Source organism: Octopus bimaculoides, chromosome 5 (assembly GCF_046866305.1).
Source record: "Octopus bimaculoides isolate indiv1 chromosome 5, ASM4686630v1, whole genome shotgun sequence".
NCBI lineage: Eukaryota > Metazoa > Mollusca > Cephalopoda > Octopoda > Octopodidae > Octopus > Octopus bimaculoides.
The window spans coordinates 20451851-20478741 of NC_142932.1; the positions used below are offsets into that span (position 1 = coordinate 20451851).

At 35.2% G+C, this 26891-nt stretch overlaps 1 protein-coding gene across 1 annotated transcript; it reads right to left on the reverse strand.

The window, feature by feature from the left end:
• Positions 1 to 10330: 10330 nt before the first annotated feature.
• LOC106871060 (uncharacterized) lies at positions 10331 to 25740 on the reverse strand. The gene is made up of 6 exons (XM_052967930.2): positions 25616 to 25740; positions 20552 to 20736; positions 18560 to 18792; positions 17092 to 17230; positions 14871 to 15236; positions 10331 to 13917 (listed from the first exon to the last, which is right to left on the reverse strand). The coding sequence occupies exons 2-6, from the start codon at positions 20724 to 20726 to the stop codon at positions 13007 to 13009; spliced, it is 1824 nt and encodes a 607-aa protein (XP_052823890.2). The 5' UTR covers positions 20727 to 20736; positions 25616 to 25740; the 3' UTR covers positions 10331 to 13006.
• Between the last annotated feature and the right edge of the window lie 1151 nt (positions 25741 to 26891).

A 26891-nucleotide genomic window follows, 5' to 3' on the forward strand; every position in this document is an offset into this window, starting at 1 on the left:
CGAGACAGTTTTTTTGTTTTTTTTACCATTTAAAGCAGTGGTCTTTGGTTTATTGCTCTGATTGATATTCTGTTGGACTTTCGAGATCATAATGACTTTTAGTTCATAAAAATCCCATGATATTAAAACTTTGATTTTATGTATCGCTGATATTTTTTGGTGCATTGGTTGTACATGCAATGATACTAAATAACTTCCAAATTGAACAGATCCTCCAAACAAGGAAGAAATAGAGTTGATATTTTCTGCTAGTTACGTTGCCTTAATAAACACGACTTGAATTGTAAAAAAATGTTTGATTCTATCGACAAACTAAGTTTTTAACAGTCCAGGTCTTGATAAATAACTTTACTCACTTCACAATATCTTATGAATAATCTTAGAATATCTCCTCAAACTCAGTGGAGATCAGAATAATAGATTCATTAATCTGAAGTAGATGAACTTCCTTCCTTGAGTTGCTCAACAATCTTTGTTTCAATAAGAATAAACAACACTGCATGGTTAAAACGGACTCTGATCATGTCAGTAAGATAATAAACATGAACAATGATGACAGAGTCAAAACTGACCTTTATTTCAAAACATGTCATGTTGCTACTTTCCCAAGTTGTTAGGTATCTTTACTCTTCCCAACATTTTATTGAACATACCTTTAATGCTGTTAGGGATACAAATTGAAAGTCTCAGCATCTACGAGCTAGGTGACCCTTAACCCTTAAACAGTGGACATCATTAATTGAAGTTTCATTAGCGAACAGCAGACATCATTGATTGATGTTTCAAAAATTTTATATGGATACCACCATCATCAAAGGAAAGTGAATATTTGTGTTAAAAACATAGGACTTAGCTGGAAACAGCAGTGAATCACCAGAAACAATGTTTTGACCTGATTTGGTTTCATCAGTCACATCTACCTTAGACATTTTAAGTCAAGCCAAAAATTCTTGTTCTGAAATAGAAATTGATGAACAAAACATTTTCTAATTTTGTGGATGTAATAAATCTCTCTTTTCCTTTACTTAACAATCCCATTTGTATTCTGATCCCCATCCCTTGTGAGTATACCCAGCATTTTGCCACCATCTTTACCCTGCTGTTTCTCTCTCTCTCTCTCTCTCTCTCTCTTTATATATATATATATATATATATATATATATATATATATACATATATATAATGTGAGAGAGTTAGGGGTTGGGGGTTCAACCCACTAAGGGATAGTATCTATCCAGTATACTGCTGGGAGGGTACCCAATTATTGCTACACTAGTGTTATACTAGGTGCAATCAATGGGAGCGGGTAAAAGTGGAGGTTTTACCCAAAATTTGTGTAACAATTAGAAAATGGAGGATAATATGCTGAACCCAACTACTTGCAGACGGTGTATCCCGTTGAATTCATTAATTTAATTCATAGCAAAAGTGACAAAAAAAGGAAGAAAAGAAGAAGAAAGAAAGAACCAAAGCACAGGTGTCTATGGCAGACCATGTTATTTTGCCAACATGGTCTACATATAGAAGTACAAAGTACATAAGGAATTAGAGGATGAACAGAAGTTTAATCTTACAGCTGTTTCGGCCCAGTTTTAGCAAGTTGTGTACATACGGATGTAATGATAGTTGGCCATACAGTTGTGTATGTATGAATAAGTATGGGTATATGTGAGGGGACATAATGTGTATAAGGATGTATATCTGGATATGTATAGATGAGAATGTATTTATCCTCATTGTTACTGTTGTGGCTATCGGCATGTAGTCTTCTTGAAAATCTACCAATTTAACTCTATTGCCATTACATTGGGAACTTTACCCCCTCACCGTGAATATATAGTAGAATTAAGAGATGTGTGGCTGCGCGCATACATATGTATATACATACACGCACGCATGAGCGTGAGTACAGGGGGATATACATAGCACATGTGTGTGTGGGGGGGTGCGCTGGCAGGCTAGCATCTTGACCGGCCAGTGGCTATCCAACCGTAGCTAAGCGTAGGCAGTTTAAAACAATAGTTGCCCAATTGGAAGGAGGAAGTTAACGGTAGTAATTAACCCTCCCCCATTAGCAGCAGAATGGTGGGGCCGTTGGAGGAGGCAACGGGATATCTTACACTGCTAAGTTTGAAGGTCTGGCATATTATTGTTGTTGTTGTTGTTGTTGTCACCGTCATCGTCACCATCACTGTTATTGCTGCTGGAACATTAATAACTTGTATAGAGTGGGCTTCTACATAGAGCCTTCCAATGTATGCAGAGATGACACACACACACTCGGCAAGACTTCCTTTCTGAAAAACACTTACAGCTTTCTAGATGCGGCTAGTGGGGCTGGTGCCACGGGCGGCATGTGTGGTAGAATGTTTGCTTATAGAGGCTTGTGTATGCACACATGGGGGTGGGGGGGGGGCGTCCGAGTGGGGCTGTGCACACGGGCCCACGCGTGTGGATATGCGTTGGAGTGCCTATGGCGACCTATCTATAATGTTTGTGGGCTTTTTGGGTGCCTTGTATTTTTGGGGGTTTTTTGACATATGTCTTTTTTATATTTATGCATGCCCCACATACTGTGCCTTCATTTATGTGTTCTTTATTGTTGTTATTATTTTTTTTTCCTGCTGTACCCTTGTTTTTGTTTTTGTTTTTATTTTTATTTATATTTTGATTTTAGTTTTTTTTTTTTTTTTTTTTCTGTCTTGTTTTTGCTGTTGTTTTTCTTCTGGTCTCTACCACGCCTCTGTTTTTGCCTCTTGCTCTGCATTTGTGTGAGGCCCTTTGTGGGTCTCTGGGGAGGTCTGGGGGTTCGGGCATGTGGCCCCATTTTGGAATGTCGTCCGGTGGTCGCTCCTGAAGGGAATATTCAGATGGAATGGGGCTTGCTAAAACTGGGCCGAAACAGCTGTAAGATTAAACTTCTGTTCATCCTCTAATTCCTTATGTACTTTGTACTTCTATATGTAGACCATGTTGGCAAAATAACATGGTCTGCCATAGACACCTGTGCTTTGGTTCTTTCTTTCTTCTTCTTTTCTTCCTTTTTTTGTCACTTTTGCTATGAATTAAATTAATGAATTCAATGGGATGCACCGTCTGCAAGTAGTTGGGTTCAGCATATTATCCTCCATTTTCTAATTGTTACATATATATATATATATATATATATATCCATCTCTTGCACTTCTCTCAGGTTGGGTAACCATGTATTTCCTTTGTGGTAGTGCACCTGTTTTTGTCTTCGTTCCTGATCTCTCTCTCCAGCCAAGTAACCGTGTACTTCCTCTACAGCAAGACACCTGTTTCTGTCTCTCTGTCTCACTATAACCTTTCATCATTCAACACATGATCTACTCCTCCAATGTTCCTTCCCCTCTTGAAATTTTTTCTTTTTTTTTGTGTGTCTTGCAACTACTTGGTGACCCTGTCAGTGCAGGTGCCACTTAAAAGTACCTAGTCCACACTGTAAAGCAGTTGGTGTTTGGAAGGGCATCCAGCTGTAAAAACCTTGCCAAAACTGACCTCGCCTGTGCTTGCGCCACTTAAAAAGCACCAAGTCCACTCTGCTGAGTGGTTGGTGTTAGGAAGGGCATCCAGCTGTAAAAACCCTGCCAAAACAGTCACAGAAGTCTGGTGCAGGCTTCTGCCTGGCCAGCTCTTGTGAAACCATCCCACCCATGCTAGCATGGAAGGCAGACGTTAAACGATAATGATGATGATCATGATGAATAAGAGTTTTATTAAATTCCAAGAGAATGTGAAATAATTCTTTTTTGGAAAATTTGATTCATAGTATATCGCATAGAGCTATATATAATAGCTTTATGTAATGTATTTCTATCCAAAAGGGATTTTCAACCCAATATTTACATGCCATCATTTATAGCTTTATGTGATGTACTCCAAGATCCAATATTTCAAAAACAAAATTATTTACTGTATGTTGGAAAACTAACCAGAATTAAATTAATATATACACTTGAAACAGCCTTAGATAAAAACACCAGTGTTCATAACATAATGCATACACAAACATGGAATGGACACATTTTATTTCACATGGACAAGTTGTTACATTCAGGTCAGTTTTTACTCAGAGCTGCAGCCCCCTTAAACATGACTGATACCATGTTTCGCTTGTGCCCTTTCTTTTAGTATGGCTTCTACAGCTGGATATCGTTCCTAACACCAACTACTTTACAGAGTGTAGTGGGGGAATTTTATCAACACTTGAGGGGTTGTCATATCTTTAACAAGACAAGATTAAAGAGTTCTCTTCCCTTTACATCACCGCTCTTTGACCAGCCACTTTACAGTGTGTACTACATACATTTTATCATGGCACCAACACCATTAAAGTTGCCATGTACCCTGTAAGACAAAAGAAATACTCACAGCTCTGCATTGTCTCTGTTCATTCATAGTAATATGACCAATAGAGTGGGTAGAAGAGAGAAAGAGAGGATGATTGCAGAAAAGAAGTTAGGTGAGAGGTAGAAAAAGAGAGAGTATAAATCAAGAAACAGAGCAATTATTGTGACAATGTGGAGGAAGACAGAGAAAGGAGAGACAGTGTTAAAAGAGTAATCAAGAGATGCAGTGGAGTCAGAATGTGATGAGAGAGGTAGTAATAGCATGATGTAATGAGAGACAGATTGCTGTTCTTTGCAGGTAAGAGAGCAAGTGATACATGTCAGTAATAAGTGATCTAAGTGAAAGTAGTCACTAGCAGTATATAGGGGAGTGGTAATTTTAGGTGGTGAGGAAGAGCACAAGTGATAGATTGTCAAAATAGGGATAGTAAGAGGGTGATGAGTGTCAAAGAAGAAAATATCCTAATGGAGATGGGAGTGATGGGAGACAGCATAGGAGAGTAAATGGGGAGGTACATCAGATACCAACAGATCTTATGAAAAACTTTGTTATTCAAACAATGTGATAAGAGAAACACACTAGTGGCAGTTACATGTTTGCTAGCAAGAAAATATGATGGATGGTTCGACGCAGTGAATAAGAGAGGGAAAATAAGGAGATGAGATAGTATCAAATAGACAAGTGGGGCAGCAGATCAAGGCTTAATAAGAACTAAATGGATTAGTACCCTCACGTAGATAATTGAAAAATCGAATATGACTGCCAAATATGCTTCAAGTTAAAACCTAAATTTTACAATCCAATAAATCATTACCTTATAAACCACTCGACTTATGGAATACAGTGGGATTGCACCCAAAACCATGTGGTTAGGAAGCAAACTTCTTACCACACAATTATACTTGTGCCTGTCTGTCTATATCAGGGTTTTCAAACTTTTTGACTTGCAGACCCCTTTGAATTTCAGGCTTTACCTTAGGGACCCCCTTATAAACGCTTATGAAATTTATACATAAATATTTGCTTTAAATAACATATATCTTTACATTTATTTATTTAACAGTATTTAACAAATAGGTTTATTGTCAATTAAAAGATTTTGATTAAAAAACATATATAAAATCAAATTGCCCATAAAAAGTATTTGCTGTCTACGGACCCCCTGTGGTCCACGGACCACAGTTTGAAAACCCCTGGTCTATATGTATGCATGTATGTATGTATGTATTGTATATTTGTGAGAAAATTTAATTTCTTACATCAAACATACTTCTTACCCTTAAATAAAAAGAAATAGTCCAAAAATGTTTTTGTGCATATTAACTTAGACATCACAGGGTTAACTTTGTCAGTCAGGAAAAGATAGAATTACTTGACTGATCACTGGTTGTTTTAAGATATTCTACTCGACTTGCAATAATTATTGCTACTACTTACACAGATCTACTGATAGCAAGTTAATCATCCTGTCAGGTTGTCCCATAATTAATATCTGAGATATGATACATGTAAGTTTTGTCTTTTATATTTTAATATAACAGACATCTGAATAGCAACAGTTGTCATGACCTTATGCGACTGTCAAATAGTAATTTATGTCATAATGGTATGAATTAGCTAACTCAGTTACAGAATTCAGTCTAATGAATTAGCTAACTCAGTTACAGAATTCAGTCTAATGGATTAGCTAACTCAGTTACAGAATTCAGTCTAATGAATTAGTTAACTCAGTTACAGAATTCAGTCTAATGAACAAACATATCCACAGAACATTTAACCCTGTAGCATTCAGATTACTCAGTCAAATGTAATACTTATTTATTCACATTGCTTTGAACTAATCATGCATTATCTTGTAGCTTTGAGGTTTTGATGATGTGATTATTTTTAGGATGACATTGTAGAGTATGTGTGAGAGGTCAGATTTGGTAGTTTGAAAATAAAACAAGTGGAATATTTGGACCAGATATGGCTGGTTTAAACACTTAAGAGTAAAGATGCCTTTTTGTGGTAAAGAACACTAAAAATACTATTTTATCATTTTAAAAATATAAACTATATAAGAACAGCTATGAATGTGTGGTTAAGATGTTGCTTACCAGTCATGTGGTTTCAGGTTCAATCCTACTAGTAGAACCTTGGGCAGGTGTCTTTTTCTGTAGCCCCAGGCAGACCAAAGCCTTGTGAGTGGATTTGGCAGATGAAAACTGAACAAAGCCTGTCATGTGTGTGTGTGAGTATTGGTGTATGTGTAAATAAGTGTTTGTGTTGCCTTATCTAGACATCACACGATAGTCAAAAACAAACATCACCATCATGCAAGTGCTACCCTTCATTACCACTCTTCCATGTCCAACCATGGGGAAATATTACCTTGCTTGAAAACAAGTGAGGAGTAGCAACAGGAAGGACATCAAACTGTAGAAAATTCTGCCTCTATTTCTTGTCTGACCCATGCAAGCATGGAAAAGTGGAAGACAAATAGATGATAATGATAATGATGATCATGATGATCGTAATGATAATGATCATGATCATAATAAACAAGCAAATGAAGTTCTCTGTGGTCACTTGATCTGCACAGTGTAGTAATGAAACTCTCTCCTTATCTTCTAAAAGATCGACACATTACTAATAAATGATACAGTTTCTGTGCAGAGTATTTCATGTTTTATAATGGAATCCAACAATATTTCAAGTACCTTATTTTAAGGGCAGTCACATCTTACTAAAAAAGATGTGAAAGCACAGCTAAAAACATTAATTCAGAGCATCTTTACTTGACTATATCATTGTCTGTACCATGTGAGTTACAGATGACTGACGTTGCTGCTGTCCTTCCGTTAACACCACAACCACCACAACGATAAAGAAAGAAGATGGTTGTTAAAGAAAAAACAGAATTATCTAATACACTGGTGATAGACACAGGCATGGCTGTGTAGTTAAGAAGCTTGCTTTGCAACCACATGGTTTCAGGTTCAATACCACAGTACAGCACTTTGGGCAAGTGCCTTCTACTATATCCCTGACCTGACCAATGCCTTGTGAGTGAATTTGGTAGACTGAAACTGAAGAAGCATATTGTAACCAGTGGAGTATAGCAACATCTGATAGCTTGGTTGATACAGTGAGATGGGTGTGAGTATATATATATCTGTACATATGCAAACGAGGTGCATTCAAAAAGTATCCAATTTTACTTTTTCCTGCCAAAACTAATACCAGGAACTGACTCAGCCTAGCAGTGTGAAAATTTTCACACATGCAAACAAGGGTTGGTGCCACTCCCAACCCAAGGGATTTTGCCCATGCAGCATTAGCTTTGGCAGTGAAATAATAAAATCAGATACCTTTTGAATGCACCTCATGTGTATGTATATATATATATATATATATTGCACCTGGCTGTTTATATTAATTTATATATATATATATATATATATATATATATATATATATATATAGATCAGACTATCACATGTATGTATGTATGCAGATAGGCAGGTGTGTATACCTTTGTGTTTGTTATTTTCCCCCTTCCACTGCTTGTCAGTTTGTTTACATCCCCATAAGTTAGCAGCTCAGCATAAAAGACAAATAGAATAAGTATCAGACTTGAAAAAAAATTAGTACTTGGGTTGCTTTGTTCCACTAAACCCTTTAACCCTTTAGCATTTAAACCGGCCATATCCAGCCCAAATATTCAACCCATTTTATGGTCAAACCAGCCAGATCCAGCCTCTCACACCTACCTTACAACATCATTCTACAAAATAAACAATCGCATCATTGAAATCTCGAAGCTAAGAGATAATACATGATTAATTCAAAACAAAGTAAATAAATAAGTATTACATGTGACAGAGTAATCCGAATGCTGAAGGGTTAAAGGCAGTGCTTTATAGTCCAATACATGAAACAGGTAAAAAAAAAGGATAAAGAAATAAAAGGTACACAGGCTCAGTATCAAAATATTTATTAGATAAATGTGATATCAAAATAATTTTTATTACATCATATGTAGATTTAGTATTAAAATAACATTTTTTCTAAACATAATCAAAACATCAAGACCATGAGAGTCTGGTATCAGACTAAGTAAATTACTGTATCATCTTCTGTACATCACACTTTTTAATTTCAAATCCTTTCCCGCTGAGATCAAGCATTATCCATTATTATATATAGAGATTAGTTTGTTTATATACTACTGAAATTAGCATTCTCTCTCACTCCCTCTTTCAAGTATATATATATATATATATATATAAAGGTTATGAAGGGTATTGTAGTCAACCAAACCCTAAAGATACAGGCAATACCGAGTAAGTGCTGTATACCGACTAGTTATGCCCCTGTCGTTGTATCAACATGAGTGGGGAATATAACATAGGTCGTGTATTAGCGTGTGTATGTATAAAGAAAGAAAAGGATAAAGAGACCAATGGTAAAATTAGAATTATATTTTATGTATAAAGTCTTACAGCTGTTTCAGGGAAAATCCAATGTATCCCTTCATCGAAGACGGTAATAGTAGAAGAAAGGATTATAACATCTACTATTACCGTCTCCGATGAAGGGATACATTGGATTTTCCCTGAAACAGCTGTAAGACTTTATACATAAAATATAATTCTAACTTTGCCATTGGTCTCTTTATCCTTTTCTGTCTTTATACAAATATATATATATATATATATGCATATGCACAGGGTAGTGCAAAAGTAGGTATGCAGTTATAAGAAACGAAAACATGTACCATACACATTTATTTTTATCAAAACAATACAAAGTTACCATAAAAGTATTATTATAGTTATGATGATAAACATGTTATTATGATTAATGACACTGAAAATATAAAAAACGAGGCTAACTAATTTAATGCGCTAATAATTTCAATGAATTCAGCATTATAACATTGATGTGGTACTTACTGTATACCTACATTTGCATCCCTCTGTGTGTGTATATATATATATATATATAGATATATATAGCATCAGTAACTTAGAAATCCAAAAGAGAAGCATACGCTAAGTTATAGAGCAGTAGAGTATATAGACAAAGATATATATAATGTAGATTATATAAACACACACACACACACACACACATATATATGTATATATGCACACATAATATAGATGTTATATATATATATATATACACATAATATAGATGTTATATATATACACATAATATAGATGTTTTATATATATATATATATATAATATAAATATTATATGTATATATAAATATAATACAAAGGTTTTATATATATATATATATATATATATATATATATATATATATATATATATATATATATATATATATATGTATATATATATATACATATGATATAGATGTTATATATATATATATATATATATATATATATATATATATATATATCTGCATTTTTTCTGCATTTTTCGTGCAGCTGAAGATTGCTCTTCATATTGCATTTAAGGTAATGCTCGCATTACTTAAATAAATTGAAGTAGCATGAAACGTGCGTACTGCAATCACCTTTGAAATCCGTGGTGCTTATTTTTTTATTTTAATCACCTATCCCTTTGGGATGCGATATTCGGGTGCCTACACATAAGTACCATATTCAAGCCTTGAATCTATATCTAAACCGTCTATATATATATATATATATATATATATATACATTTATAAACATAATTAAGGGATCAGCAAATATCTGCTTCACCACATACCGAAGTTCAGAAATAGCAGCTAAAAAAGCTGAGACTCCAACAGATAGCATTACTTGTAACTCACAAAGGCAAAAACAAGAAGAAAAAACAATGAAAACTAACCATTCCGAAGTTAATCCGAAGTTAATAAATTAATAAATTGATAAACCTTTACCCTTTTAATTTGTAATAATTATATATATATATATATATATATATATATATATATATATATATATATATATATATATATGTATACATACACACACATAATACAGATGTTATGTATATACACATAATATAGATGTTATATATATACTCATAATATAGATGTTATATATGTATACATAATATAGATGTTATATATATACACATAATATAGATGTTATATATATATATACACATAATATAGATGTTCTATATATGCACATAATATAGATGTTTTATATATATGAATAATATAGAAGTTATATATAAACACATAACAGATATATTATATATATATATATGTAATATAGATGTTATTTATATATATATATGTATGTATGTATATAATGCAGACGTTACATATATATCTATAATATAAATCTCGTTCTGTCTCTGTGTGTGTGTGCAAAAGATTATAACACCCATATTTTTCAAATGATTTTCTCCAAACTGGGAACATGCATTACTTATATTCCATACCATTGCATAGACATGGTGGGTTCAAATTCTAGGCGAATTGAGAATAGTCTATGTTGGGGTACAGAATTTTGAGGTAAAAATTATAAGAAAAAAGCATCCTAAGTCAAAGAGAGCACACATGTTAAATTTGGTGATATTCAGTTGAAAATTGTAGGAGTAGAAGTCATTCACACAACACACAGACAGACAACTTGCCTTTTAATATATAAGATATATATATGTTCTTCTTAAATGGCTGGAGTCCCTCATTCTCAGCTGAAAAGAGGTAGTCACGGTTCTAGTACAGCATCTGAGTGCTGCCCAAGGAATATGTCAAGATTTCACCAAATCCAAACTTTCATTACATTACATTACATTACATTACATTACACACACACACACACGCACACGCACACACACACACACACACACATTTTCTTGAAAGCCAAAACTTTATACAGCATTGCTCTGAATTTCTCTTTCCCATATCTTCACATCATTATGAAAAATGGAATATTGAGGCGGTATATAATAGACATGCAGTGGAGATATTTGAATATCATATCAAGCTTTGATTGGATAAAACTGAATACAAGGATCTTATTAACAATATAATCATTTTTTGAAAAATAAGGGTAAGATTATGAGGATTTGCCTGAGAAGAAAAGAAATGATACACATACATGACAAATATAAAAAAAAACCATACATGTACACACACATACATAAGTGAATATATAAAAAAGAAATTGTGACTGCAGTTATGCAAAAAACCTAACTCTGCAAAAGAGAAAAAAACAAAATTTTTCAAATGGTAAGCCTCTAATATTGAAGATAAAAGGATCCATATAATTCTGAAAATTCTGGAATAATCAATTTGAACATATATAGCACCTCAGCCTGCAGCTGGAGTTACATGATCTCTATTGCAAGACATTACTGCCTTGCAGGCATCACTGCAGAAATGTTATAACTAGTACACATAAATGTACTAGTTATAGGCATAGGAGTGGCTGTGTGGTAAGTAGCTTGCTTACGAACAGCATGGTTCCGGGTTCAGTCCCACTGCGTGGCACCTTGGGCAAGTGTCTTCTACTATAACATCGGGCTGACCAAAGCCTTGTGAGTGGACTTGGTAGACGGAAACTGAAAGAAGCCTGTCATATGTATGTATGTATGTATGTATGTATGTGTGCGTATATGTTTGTGTGTCTGTGTTTGTCCCCCCAACGTCGCTTGACAACCATTGCTGGTGTGTTTACGTCCCTGTAACTTAGTGGTTCGGCAAAAGAGACCGATAGAATAAGTAGTAGGCTTACAAAGAATAAGTCCTGGGGTCGATTTGCTCGACTAAAGGCGGTGCTCTAGCATGGCCTCAGTCAAATGACTGAAACAAGTAAAAATACATACATCTGTCCATATACATATATATATTAATGTGAGTTTAGAAGGATATATTATACAGCCAGATACTATGGTAGCTCTCAGTTATGTTCCAGATTATGGTTAACCACATTGGTTAGTATTTAACATCTATGACTACTAGGAGTTGTCACTCATGCTGGAATTCAGTTCACTTCAAGCCAAACTGGTTGAAAGACCCTGAACAAAGCTGCGCAGAAAATTATGTCTGGTTACATATGCAACTGCCCATACTATGTGCAGTGGAAACACATATAGGCTGTGATAACCACAAAAATATGCTGTATGATATTGTAAAATAAATGGAAATAAATTTTGAGGATGTACCAGTTTCCATGTTCTCTATCATTATATACATATATATATATATATATATATATATATATATATATATATTCAGATATATACATACATACACATATATATTTATACACACACACACACAAGTAAATTAACAAAATGAGAGAAAAGAGCACTCAATACATAAAATATGATTTCACAGAGTAAACTAAGTGATGGAGAGAAGCCTCAGCATTGAAAATATTACATCATATATATATATATATATATATATATATATATATATATATATATACACATATACTACAGGATTATAAGAATGTGGATGTTACAACAGAGATTTGATAGTTCAATACTAGTCCAAAGATATGTATGCAAATAAAATAAAGGCACCTGTGCATGATTGGATAATATATACAAAAGTTTGAATATATATATATGAATGTGAGCGCGTGTGCGTGTGTGTGTATTTAGCTGTCCATAAAGTGACTTTACAACTTCTCATTTTTATTGTTGTTCAGATTTATATTTCACCTTCTCATCAGTTCAACACCACTATCCAAATTTGCAGAGAAATCGGAATCATCTGTCTGGACCATTCTCAAATCTGAATGATGGCTTGTTCCTGTTCCTGAGCTTCCAGAAGCATTTTTGTCAGATTCAGGAATTTTGTAGCCTCGGTTTACTAAATAAGAATAGATTGGTATGTATCGGTCATCCAAGTCAGTCAGAACTGGTGGCTTAGGGCCTTTTTGTGGCCCATAACCATTGGTCCTCCTCATGTAACTGGGCGGAGTAATATTCGTCTGTCTTAAAGCAGGGTCAAAATGATGAGTGTGTGGTTCAGGAGAGCCATATTGCTCCGTAGGTTGAGCATAGCGATGCATGGCTGGGGAGCCATGCAGACCATGTGAAGGATAGTAGTATCGATTATGGTCATACTTCTGCCCCATCTCATCATCACTCACTGTGCCATGTGGATGTGACAATGAAGGGCTTTGTAAATGTTTGTGCTGCTTCAGGTATGCAAATGCCTGCTTAGAAATTGCATTAATTTCATCTGAATTGGTGATATCATCACTAGTTTCAACCTCACACTGAATACCATGATCGGTCATTTCTGGGTCAGTGTTCATCCCAGTTGAAGCCAACTCAACTTCACTCGTCACATCACCGTCATCATCATATACATCTGTCTGTATTTGTTGTGATACAGATGATTTCACTGACTCAATGGGTTTGTTTACTTCTTTGAGAGCAGTCTCATGGTTTCTTCTGTGACCTCTTGATGTAGGGACAGCAGCAGATGTATCATTCTGGAAGGCAGTTCTTCGACCAGACAATCTTTTAGTAGGAGGTGTCCGTTGGTAGGATGGGTTATTGTAAGAACTTGAGTGAGAAGAGGTTGCATTTAGCTGTGCCTTCATGTTTGATTGCATTGCTTCAACAAAAAAAAAAGAAAGAAATACATTACAATCTGCTCACAGACAATTATTCTCAACAACAGTATTATATATTGTTAAATACAAATATAATTATATATAATCAGAGATTCTACAGTGTATACTTCTTATTTACTACATATACAGATATAAATACATACACACACACACACACACTATAACTTGTATATTAAATATTTATAAGAACAAGATCCTTAGGAATAATCATATCTATACATACACACATGCACACACACATATACATACATGAATATACACACACCCACATATTTAATATGACAGACAGATAGACAGATTGATTGATTGATTAGTTGTCCAATAGTTTGATTAGATGACCTCCTGAAAACTGTTCAGAGATGTGCAACCAAGCAAATACCCTCCATCAGGCATCTCCCATACTCTGAACACCTTGCTTCCCTGAGCATAGATACAGTGAAGCCCCAATGTCTGGCAACTGACTTGGTAAACACCCACGAAATTATTAACCATTACACCAACAACCACCTTGAGCCCTTTTTGAATTCCATGTGTCTAACAGACGTGGGCATGCCTACAAAGTCAGAAAACAGCACAGCTCCCATGACTTTCAGAAACAATTTTTCACACTCAGAGTTGCTGAAGTATGGAACAAGCTACTTAAATCAGTTGTTAGTCGCATCCTTTAAAACCTCCATGCTTCCTGAAATTTGTCAACACTACACCTGAATGTCCCCGTCCCATCCATATGCATGTACACATGTATATCGTGATTCATACATTGTTCACTTTCCTGACTTTTGTATTTAATTCTATGTACTGTACATGCACCTTTGATGAGGCTGACAACTACAACCTGTTCACTTAAAAATAATTCCATTACCATTCCATCAGTAATAAATTTACAAGAAAGCATTTAAAAGAAAGACACACACACAAAAAAAAAAGGAATTACCTTCAAAAACGCTATCAGTGTCCTCAGTGGAATAGGCCATTCTTGACTTGAATGACTTGTTTCTACCCATAGATTTAATATCTGAGGATGGTTTAGTGTCATATACATTCATAACTGATGAATTCACTGAAGTGGCAGGCGTTAAACCATAATTATTGTAAGCTAGAGGCCGTTCCGACGATTTCTTCTCTTCCCTTGAAGATCTCACACAGCGTACAACTAAAATAATAATACATATTAAAATGGCTACGAGATAAGCAACAGATATTAGGATGATGATGGTGTCAGTTGAAAACTTTCGGAGATAACTTTTATCGGGGTCCAACACTCCATGGTCAATACCTCCACCACCTCCAGCCAAAGGGTCTGAAACATGAAAAAAAAAACAAAGGTTTGTTAAGCAACATTCTTTGCGAATCTTCCTAAAGAAAAGAATCTTGTGTGTGTGTGTGTGTGTGTGTGTGTGTGTGTGTGTGTGTGTGTGTGTGTGTGTGTGTGTGTGTTTTTGCATGCACGTGCATGCGTAGGCTTGGCTGTGAGGTTAAAAGTTTCATTCCACAATCAGGTGGATTCAGGTTCAGTACCACTACATAGCATTTGGAATATCTTCTAAAATGGCCTTTGGCCAACTAATATGTGTAAATTGTGTGCAAGTGAGAAGTTTATCATTTTATTTCGAGACTTGCACAACAAAAGGTCTCAGATGTTGGATACTTGCAGACATACTTCAGAATTTATACTTTTTTAGCTATATATGTTCAAATTGATTATTCCAGAATTTTCAGAATTATATGGATCCTTTTATCTTCAGTTTTAGAAATTTACAATTTGAAAAATTTTGTTTTTTTCCTCTTTTGCAGAGTTAGATATTTTTGCAAGATACAAAAATATTATTCAAAATTTCATAAAACATATTTGTGTTTCAACAGATATAAAAAGTATATATACTCTTTGAGAGATTAGGCCTTTTCTTTTATGATTTATTCTATATCTAATAGCATGGACATTACTATTTAACCTTTTGAAGGCAAAGCTCACTAATACTTTCACATTAAGTAAAGTGGAACCAGCTGTACAAGATACAGGATACCAAACAAACACTTCTGATTTTCCTATTACAAAAATGTCAAGCTAAAACATTAACCCAATCACCCAGCAATTCATAACCCAATTGTTGTAGTTGTGACATGCTTCAAGATTCAGTCGCATCATTCCTAAGTATTGATACCCACCCTAATGGATTACTTCAGTCAGTACAATACCACCTGTTTGAAAAGCTAGGAGCTCATGTACCCATTTTAAAACTCTAACAATATTTATAGTTTCAGTGAATCCATCACAGCAGATTTAAATGAAAAGATCACAGATAATAAAGATATAGTCTAAACAAAGTGAAATTGAAACCTTAAGGCCATGCTGCTTTATGGGCAAATTACTTAACTTGGCCTGTAACAAATAACAGCAAAATCTACCTCATATCACATGCTACTGTCTTCAAAAGAACCTATTGGATAATATTGACTAAGATAAACTATGAGATGATCTTGACAGGAACAGCTCTGATCATTGGTCAATTAGATTAGAGATGATCTGGTATAAAGAAAAATAGGAACCAAGAAAGACATATTGAATAAGTGAGTCCTGTCCTGGGTATGTTCATGCTGAATAAAAGTGGGATGGTTCAATGAGATTTTAGGTTTGTTAAATCATCACCAACCTGGAATGCACAGTAATAAGAACAACAATAAAAAAGGCTACATTGATTACTGTAGATCTGGATAAACTGAGTCTGAATAAAAGAGATGATGACTGGAATATTTTTGATGGATAAGTCTGCTAGATCAAGGCTGACCTACAGAACACACAAAAACCATTGAACGCCAACAACTCTAACACAACACCAACATGCCAAACAACATCACCACTAACACTACAAACACCACCACCACCACCACCACAAACAACACCAACATCAACAACAATGTGAAGTAGCCTCGAATGGTTAATCAACCTGCTAGAAATATCGAGTAAACCTCACTCAATTTACAGTTTATCATCTTGGAAAAGGTAAAAAAAAAACATTGAATGATATACTATATCTGAAACTTAGGATGAGATGGTCATGACTGGAATACCTTTGATAATAGGTCTACTAAGTCAGGGATAACCTTGGGTTAAACAGCAAAAACAGCAGCTACAATGACATGAAATATCAACATACCAGTAATAGTCTGTGCTATAATTCTGACAGCATATCTAGCACTTCCATCCGATTGTCGAGTGAGACGAAATGAAACTGTGTTGCCAGTAGTGACCCGTTGTACTGGAGCTGTTAATTTGGTATAACAGCTGTAACTTTCCTGAAAATACAAACAAAATATGTTACGTAGAGATACAGGTATGACTGTGTGGTGAAAGATCTCACTTCACAACCACAGCATTTCAAGTTCAGTTCCACTGTAGGATAATCTAGCGGGAGACTGCGAACATATCCACACTAGCGCGTGTGATGGATAGCTATGAAGTGGGAGACTGTGAGCTGATGCATGTGCACATGCAGTTCTTTGTCTGGAAATGTGGTGAAAATCGTAATGAAGCCTGTGTGCATATATGTGTTTGTATGTGATATTTGTTCCCTGCTTGACAACCAGTGTTGGTTTGCTTTTGTTCCTGTAACTTAGCAGTTCAGTAAAAGAAACCAATTGAATAAGTACGAGGCTTAAAAATATGTACTGGGGTTGATTTGTTCAGCTAAACACTTTAAGGCAGTGCTTCAGCATAGCCACAGTTAATAACTGAAACAAATAAAAGATAGAAGACATATCATGGAGTTTTATATATGTAATAGAGTAGCTGAAAAGCTTCAATTAGCTGAGATTGTCTTTGCAACTAGGAGGCAAAATAGACTCCCTTGGCATCATTCACTCTCAACATTTAGCCATCTATTGCTAACCATCTCTCTTGGCATTATTTTCTCTAGTGCTGATGCCAGAATAAAATACACCCAGTTCACTCTGTTATGTGTATGATGGTGATGATCCTTTAGTCTTATTGAAAGCATAACAAACTCTCTAGCACTGATGCCATGAGAAATGCATCCAGTACATACAGTGGATGGCATTAGGAAGAGCATCCACTTGTAGAAACCAATCCAACAATGGAACAATTATAAGACGAAGATTCCTGATATATCTAGGAGAGCAGAAATGACCTGTCCCAACCTGTAGCGGCACAGAAAGTGCATGGATAACAACAAGCAACTATACCACTCTTACTGGTCTGTAATGCCCATGGGTACAGCCTTCTCCCCCCCCAGAGGGAGAGGGAGAGAGAGAGAGAGAGAGAGAGAGAGAGAGAGAGAGAGAGAGAGAGAGAGAGAGAGAGATCACACCACTGTCAATTTTCTGTATAAATATATTTAGTCTTGTTATGAAAATTATTTTGGATTAAAACACAAATTAACAAGAGCATCTAATCAATGACTGATATTTTGAATTCAAATCATCTTAAGGAAGATTTATGAGTCATTCACTCTCTCAATTCATGATGCTTATTATGTTTTCATGCACAGATTAGTTAGAACATACACTGTATTATAATTAACATCAATTATTTTTTGTCAAAAGAGAAAAAAATGGTTATAAGGTGTATTAGCTGGAATAATTCAATTTGAAAGCATTAGAACTTACCAATTGTGATTGTTCTTCAGTCCCATCAAAAATGTAGAAGTTCATTGAACATTCTAAGTCTACTGTCTGAATATTTAGCTGAAATATAGTGGGCTTCACAGTAAAAGTACGTAAAGTAATGGTACAGGAGAGAGGCACTGAGTTGCCATTTGCTCCACCTGGAGCAGTTATGATGACTTGGTTGGACACTTCTTGGATATTACCATTACAATCTTGGCTTTTGTCTAAATAATCTGAAATTTAATAAATATGAATTTATAAGCATGGAATAGAAAATTAAAATAAAAATCAAGCAATAACTTATAAATGGTTAGAAGACTGATTTCTTTCTTAAGAGAAAACCATATTTCTTCTGGTATATTAGAAGGGTACAGTGAACTCTAGTTTTAGTCCCTAATTTCAAAATCAAGTAACCCATCATAACAATAATATATTGGTACTATCACTATCAGAATCAGCTGCATAAAAGGTATTTGAGCAACTATTGTATGGGGTTCTGTGATTCTCACATCTGATAAGATCATAGACATACCACTCTTCACCTTTGTATAAAGTATATGAAGAAAACCAGTTAAGCAGTATGATTGAATACATGTCAGTATGGTGGAGTACTATGTTAGCATACTGGAGTACAGGAGCCTCTGCATGGTTGCATGATCTTCTGGAAATAGAACCAACTATTTTAAAAATAATATGCTAGATAATGGGATCCTGGGTTCTCCATAAAGTGAACAAAATTAAATGAAAATATCAATTTCTTTGTAACAATTCACAAGGACCAACTTTTACAAGAGAAGGGGGCTATACTGTAGGAAAAAAACAGGAGGGCTGGAATGCTATTAATCATAGGTCTGCTTGATTAGAGCACACCTAGAGTTAAGTAACAACAGCCTGCCTCTTCATGTTGATGTGGTAGAGAGTTAAGTTACTGTGGTGGAGTTTATACCTTTTTCATATCAGTATGGTAAATTATTAGTCAGTATAGCTGGGTACATATCTCCCAACATCAGCAGAGGATCCCTTTCCAAGGGATATTTAAGGGAAATTTAAAGCCAGCACATTAACAACATATTACCAGTAGTACAGTGCCCCTGGAGAGAAGTGGCATGCAGAATCATTGAAGTCAAAGTATTCATATAAGTCACTATATAGCAGAGCACTTGCTATTGTTGAAAAGAAACCATTTTTCAACGCACATAACAATATGATGTAAAAATGGTTCGCTTTTAAGCTATAACAGCAAAGCACTGCAAGTTTCAAGACGACATGCCATTTGATACTCATTCAGTTGGCATGGTACCCACTTGTCCAGCTTCTTTACCTTGCTGATTTGTTTCAGATAGTCCAGTACAGTTGGAATCGAAACATCAAACCTTGCTGCTAACTCACGCATAGTTTGAAATGTATCCGCTTCCACTATAGTTCCCAGCTCCTCATTATCCACCTTGGTCTCAGGTATACTACAGGGCTGATTTTCCAATCACCAGATCGGAACTTCTCAGACCATCAATGTACAGTCTGCTCGTTTGCCACATCTTCACCAAACACTTCATTGATGTTTCAAGCTGTCTGTGATGTATTGGTTTCACAACGGAACTCATATTCATAAACAACACAAATTTTTTTATTTATCCATGGGTTCACAAAAATTAATTTACAAGAGAAAACCCATGAATTGCATTTTGAAAAGTAATGATGTAACTCTTCAATGTTGTAAAACAAAGTGATGATGTAACTCTTCAATGTTGTAAGACATAAAATTGTAATGTCAGACATAGAATTGTCAAATAGAGTTAATGACCGTCAAACTTGGTGCATAAGAAAATCAGACATTTCATTCTTAATGACCTGATAGTAAACCTCTCCTTGAGTGTCTATTTTACTTCTCATCAACTATCTAATCTTAAATACACAAACCCTACATGAACCATCAGTATAAATTAACAAATTAATACCAAAACAAAAGTAACTATCAAAGTAATGTATACATACATGTAACACTTTCAGAAACGTCAGGTCTGATAACATTTGTATTTACACCATTTTGGCTATTAACTTTAGGTAGAAGAGTGATGCATATCACCACAATCAAATACTTCAAGCAAATCACCTTCTCCATCTTCCTCATTGTCATCGTCAGTTTCTTTCTGCAAACAACATCAATCATATTGCAAAGACTGTAAAAAAACATAAAAGCAAAAAAAAAGAGGTTAGGATCCTGGCTTTCACCTAGATTCAATTTGCACCATGGGAACAACAAGTTGAAACATGGCTACGTGGTTAAAAAGTTTACTAACCAACTATGTGGTTTCCGGTTTAATCCCCCAACAAGTGTCTTCATAGATAGCCCTGAGCTGGCCAAAGCTTTGCAAATGGAGTTAGTAGGTGGAAACTGAAAGAAGCCTCTTGTGTGTGTGTTTGTGTGTGTGTGTGTTTGTGTGTGTGTGTGTGTGTGTCCCCTTATCTTAATATCATGTGATAGTTGTAAATGACTGTCAGTGTCATTCATTTCCAATCTTCTGTGAAAACATGGTCATGAGGAAATATTACCTTGCTTGAAAGCAAGCAAAAGTTTGTGATAGGAAGAGCATCCAGCTGCTGTATAAAATCAGTCTCAATAAATTCCTTCTTAAATAGAGAAGAGGTAATTGAAGCATTCAGACAATTTATCACAGCAAAAGATGAATTTCTTTTTAAAGATGGAATATATGACAGAGAGAAACGTTAGGTAAATGTCATAAATGAACATGGATCATACTTTGATTAAATAAAGCAGTTTTCTAACACTTCTGAAACATTTTATTGTTACCTTTCAAATACGACATTTCATGGGAAACAACCTAATATATATATATATATATATATATATATATATAATTTATATAAAGGGCATTAACTGTGTAGTAATGCCTCACGCTTCGAGGGACTAAATAAGTCAAAAACTACCAAAAAATAAGCAACATATTTACCGAAAGCGAGGGAATGCAGCTTTCAAAATTTATCTCTTAAAAACATTTAACTTAACGGTAAACCACCGTTAAGTTAAATGTTTTTAAGAGATAAATTTTGAAAGCTGCATTCCCTCGCTTTCGGTAAATATGTTGCTTATTTTTTGGTAGTTTTTGACTTATTTAGTCCCTCGAAGCGTGAGGCATTACTACACAGTTAATGCCCTTTATATAAATTATATATATTTATGAAAAAAATGATGAATTTTTTTCATTATGAGGTTTTTTTCACGCTGACTACTTGATAAATTCTTATAAAGATTTTATCCTATATTATATTATATATATATATATATATATATATGTAGGTGTATGTGTAGTAAATATATATGATATAGAAAAGTGCTCTAGATTGCTGAATATAATCAATATGTTACAAAAGGTGTTTTTTACGTGCCCACAAGGGGCTAAACATGGAGGGGACAAACAAGGACAGACAAAGGGATTAATTCGATTACATCAACCCCAGTGCGTAACTGGTACTTAATTTATCGACCCCGAAAGGATGAAGGGCAAAGTCGACCTCGGCGGAATTTGAACACAGAATGTAACAGCAGACGAAATACTGCTAAGCATTTCGCCCAGCATGCTAACGTTTCTGCCAGGAAAGCAATAGGGGGCATTAAATATCTGAAATAACAGTAACAAACATTGAAGTGTTACCTTAAAAATATTCGAATAGTCGTGATTGAGTTTAAAAAATGATTTACAAAATCATAAAAGAACACGAAAGAGAGGGAGGTTCTTTACAAAAACTTTAATGAACAAAAGAATGAGAAAGATTCTTTACAAAAGATATAAATAAATCATGTGTCCAGTCAGTTCAAGGGTAAAATCCTTGTTCACAATTGGATTAACAATAGACGTTGGCTACGATTCTTAGCTCCAGATTTTCAAATAAGTTAATGACTGTACTAACAGTATCTCTCTCTCTCTCTCTCTCTCTCTCTTAAATTGTATCTAATTGTAATTAGATATACATTAACAAGCTCAACTGACCTCATTTGTAACTAATTTGAAAGACTAAAGTCATATGTTAGAGGAGGTCTAAAGACCAGAGTATATATCTCTAATTTATCATCATCATCATGATCGTTATCACAGTCATCATCATTGTTTTAACGTCCATTTTTCCATGTTTGCATGGGTCAGATGGATTTCATTGAGGCAGAATTTGTATGCCAGACATTCTTTTTGTTAACAACCTTCACTTGTCTCCAAGTAAGGTATTTTTTCCTATGACCACACACACACACACACATATATATTAGAAGTGACACCAGTTCATCAGCATCACTCAGGCTCGTCACAGATTTCATCACTCAAGCTCATCACATATTTCATCACTCGGGCTCATCACAGATTTCACATATAACACATGCCTACTCAAAGAATTTCACATTTTTCCGCAATATTTCTAGCCCCAAATGGCTTATTTTTTGTATCTTGCACTAAGTCTTTCTCCATTTCTAAGTTGAGGGTAAAAATAAGGCAACCCTGCAAAACACAATTGATCTTTACATACAGACGCACAGAAAAGCAGCAATCAAATAACGACAATAGAGTGCACAACAAACATCAGTGATCTGACTGTCACCTTCACTCTTGACAAGAGATGCCAGTTAGTCTTTTACACCTACCAGGCTTGTTCATATTAGTCCGAGTTGCTGGATAATTTTTCATTCCTTTAAGAATATTGTAGGACGGAAACTTTTCATAAATTTAAATCCTAATCTCTATAGAAATTTATTGTTTCAAGAACACATTAAATTTGAATTACTTTTAATTTTCACGACTATAGATAACAACTCAGGATGTAAATTCTGAGCTCGAGTTAGGTGTGTGTGAATGAAGTCAAAAGAACATCTGCTACGAATAAGTTCACTTTACTAAATTGTCTAACAGCCTTTACAGTGTTCACAGAGGACTGAGCAACAGACAACCCAGTACAAATCATCATGATAGAAGCGATTCTTTTCCAATATTCAGATGGTTTCCAGTCCTCCAAGTCAGCTAACTTTCTCGTGCTCTCCAGTGCCTTTGTTCTTGGAAAAAAAAAGGGGGAGGGGCATGAAAATCATCAATTTTATCCCAAACACCCTGGAAATATATAAATGTATGTATGTAAGTACGTACGTATGTATGTATGTGTGTATGTATGTATGTGTAACGGAGATACATATATATGTATGTGTATGTACATATTGTGCTGGAAACTGAACGATCTGCTTGCGGTACCTGTTTGGAAGTCGTGGTAAGAGCAACTTTATTTTCGTGTCCTTAAACCACACATACATAAATATATACATATATTTGTGTATACTCAGACACACACACATGCATACAAGCTTCTTTCACTTTGTCTATCAAATCTAACCAAAGTTTTGATCAATCAGGAGTTGAAGTAGAAGACGCAGAGTGAAACTGAACTTGAAAACACTTGGTTGGATCACACACACACACACACGAGCAGGCAGAATCGTTAGCACGCAGGGCGAAATGCTTAGCCGTATTTCGTCTGCCGCTACGTTCTGAGTTCAAATTCCGCCGAGGTCGACTTTGCCTTTCATCCTTTCGGGGTCGATTAAATAGGTACCAGTTACGCACTGAAGTCGATATAATCGACTTAATCCGTTTGTCTGTCCTTGTTTGTCCCCTCTGTGTGTAGCCCCTTGTGGGTAGTAAAAAAATAACACACACACACACAAACTGAGCTTTCGGAATTTTTCTTTTATTTAAGCTACGTGGGAAAATACGGAGATTAACAATATGCAAACGAAAAATTAATTAATTTCAAATTTTATATGAAAAACTCTAAATTTGATCCACACATCCCTCGCCACCTAGCAATAAAGCGCGAACGTACGCAACAATCTCTATGAACGGCTGAAACAAGTCACACACCTGTTGTATATGACGATCTTATATATATATTTTTAAAGGTAAACGATTCTCATAGAAGCAAACACGATATTAAATAATTCTCCGTCATACGTCTACTAAAAACTTTAACACTTCCCAAATGGGATTTCATCCATGTTTATCCACGTGCGGGGTGGGGGGGGGAGATTTAAAATTTTGAAAACGCGATCTTTTGTATATTCGGAATATCCGTCATCGAAAACCTAGGAATCCGCTGAGAAAAAAAAAAATTGCGAAAGCTCGGGTTTTGTGGTAGGGAGGAGGGGGTGACTGTCGTCTAGCTCCACCAATACATACACCCACATCATCTTCTTCAACAGCCATGTCCCATTTGCTGAGATGGATCACACACACACATACATACATACATATATATATATATTGTGATATTTTATGAGAGTCAAAAAATGTGTGTATGTATATGTGTACGTAGTAGTTGGGTATATCGCAAAAGGTTACGTGTGTGTGTGTGTGTGTGTGTGCATTCTGATCAGAAAAATGAGGCTCTTTCAAAACAAACAGGGAAGTCCGTAATACATTACAGAATAGTGTGTGTGTGTGTCTGAGTGTAAGGCTAGTGAAGTCATAGGGTCAAGCTGATCTCGTCATGTTGGACGTCTATCTCTTACCATAGTTTTGGGTCATTTCAAGTTGTCTGGATGAGATTGAGCAGACGGAGGCTGTTAAAAATACGTTCACAGTTCCCCCACCTCTAATTCAGAAGGCCAGTTCTTGATCTTCTCTTTCATGTTGATTTTTCCTGGGAATCAACGTGTTCTGAATTCTGTTTCAAATGTATCGGACTTATACTAAAAGTTCTATAATTACAACATCCTAATCGTTCTCTCATATAAATTTCAGCGAGCCCGTCTAAATCCTTTCAAATATACACGACATTAAAGTTAGTCATTCATATAGGACAGTCCATAGAAACAACACGTACCAGACACACTGCTGTATACAACGTAGAAAAGTTTTGATCTCTTGCTCTCAAAGATAGAACTCCCTTCTATAAATAACTTCAGAATGTTTTAAGTAAGAAATGAAATAATAAATGGAATCAGATAAAGAACAGTGTCCCGTTTTGTGAGGACACAGTATATATATGTCACTTCCTCAAACTCACCTGTGGTCGCCATCTTCCTTTCCTGTTTGTAATTAGGACACAGGTAGACAATTTACACTCACTCTCTCAATATCCTATACACTCATTCACACACGCTTTCCCCCTCTCATAACTTTCTCTCTCACTCTCACTATGCACGTACTCCATTTATAGATATATATCCCCCCTCTCTCTCTCTCTCTCTCTATATATATATATATATATATATATATATATATATATATATATAAATTCACACAAACATACATACATACATACAGCATACACCATATATATATATATAAATATGTATACCACATACCTGCCATTTCTTCTATGTTGATAATAATTTCTGGTATGACATAAGCACACCATAGAGTAGTTAAGCATAATCATAAACTAAGTCTATCCTTTAAAAAAAAAAACGAAATTTTTTCTTACTAAGACTTATTTCCCCCCCCCCCCCCGCCCCCCACAGTCAGCCATCGTTGTTGGAAAAGATAATCTCTCTCAAAGTATATCTATTCATGTGCGTGTACAAGGTGTTCGGGCTAAATTTAACAGTTTACTTATCCTGCATTGTTTCCATTGAGGGAAGCATTCCTGGAACTCCTTTGTTTGGAATAAGAGTAGCTGCTTCATAGCATTGTCTTGGATTTCCTTGACCTCTTGAAATCTTGTTCCTTTCAAGTAGGATTTGATTTTTGGAAAGAGGAAAAAGTTACAAAGGGCTGGATTTGGAGAATATGGTGATTGTCAGACCTGGGGAATGTTGTGCTTGGCCAAAAACTGCTGCACAAACGATGCTAAATGAGCAGGGGCATTGCCATGGTGGAGACACATGCAATTCTGTCCATTTCTGACCAACAGCATCCTGAAAATGCTGCAACATGTCACAGTAGTACTCCTTGTTAACTGTTTGACCAGTAACCGAAGATATTTTATTACAATAAAATATCTTTCGACTAAAGTTTTTTGGGAGCGATGGAAGGACAGACTTGCTTGAATTTTTTTTATGTACTTAGGCTCATGTCTAAGACAATATTTTATCACGATATTGCCTAGTTTAGTCAAAAAATAATGAACATATACAGAAAAACAAACATTAAAATATATAAAATATGTATTGGTATAACATAGATTGTATTATGTATGTGTGTGTGTATGTCTGTGTGTGTGTATAACATAGATTGTATTGTGTGTGTGAGACAAATTGGCAGAATTGTTATTGCACCATAACACTGTGTGTATTGTGTGTGTGTGTGTGTCTGTATTTGTGAGACAAACTGGCAGAATT

Bases quoted from the DNA above. Each gene is read 5' to 3' on its own strand.
- LOC106871060 (XM_052967930.2), bottom strand. From the start codon at position 20,726: ATGATTGATGTTGTTTGCAGAAAGAAACTGACGATGACAATGAGGAAG. The intron at 17,231-18,559 runs GTAAGTTCTAAT...TTGTATTTTCAG, and splicing joins CTGAAGAACAATCACAATTG to GAAAGTTACAGCTGTTATAC. The intron at 15,237-17,091 runs GTATGTTGATAT...TTCATGTTTCAG, and splicing joins TATAGCACAGACTATTACTG to ACCCTTTGGCTGGAGGTGGT.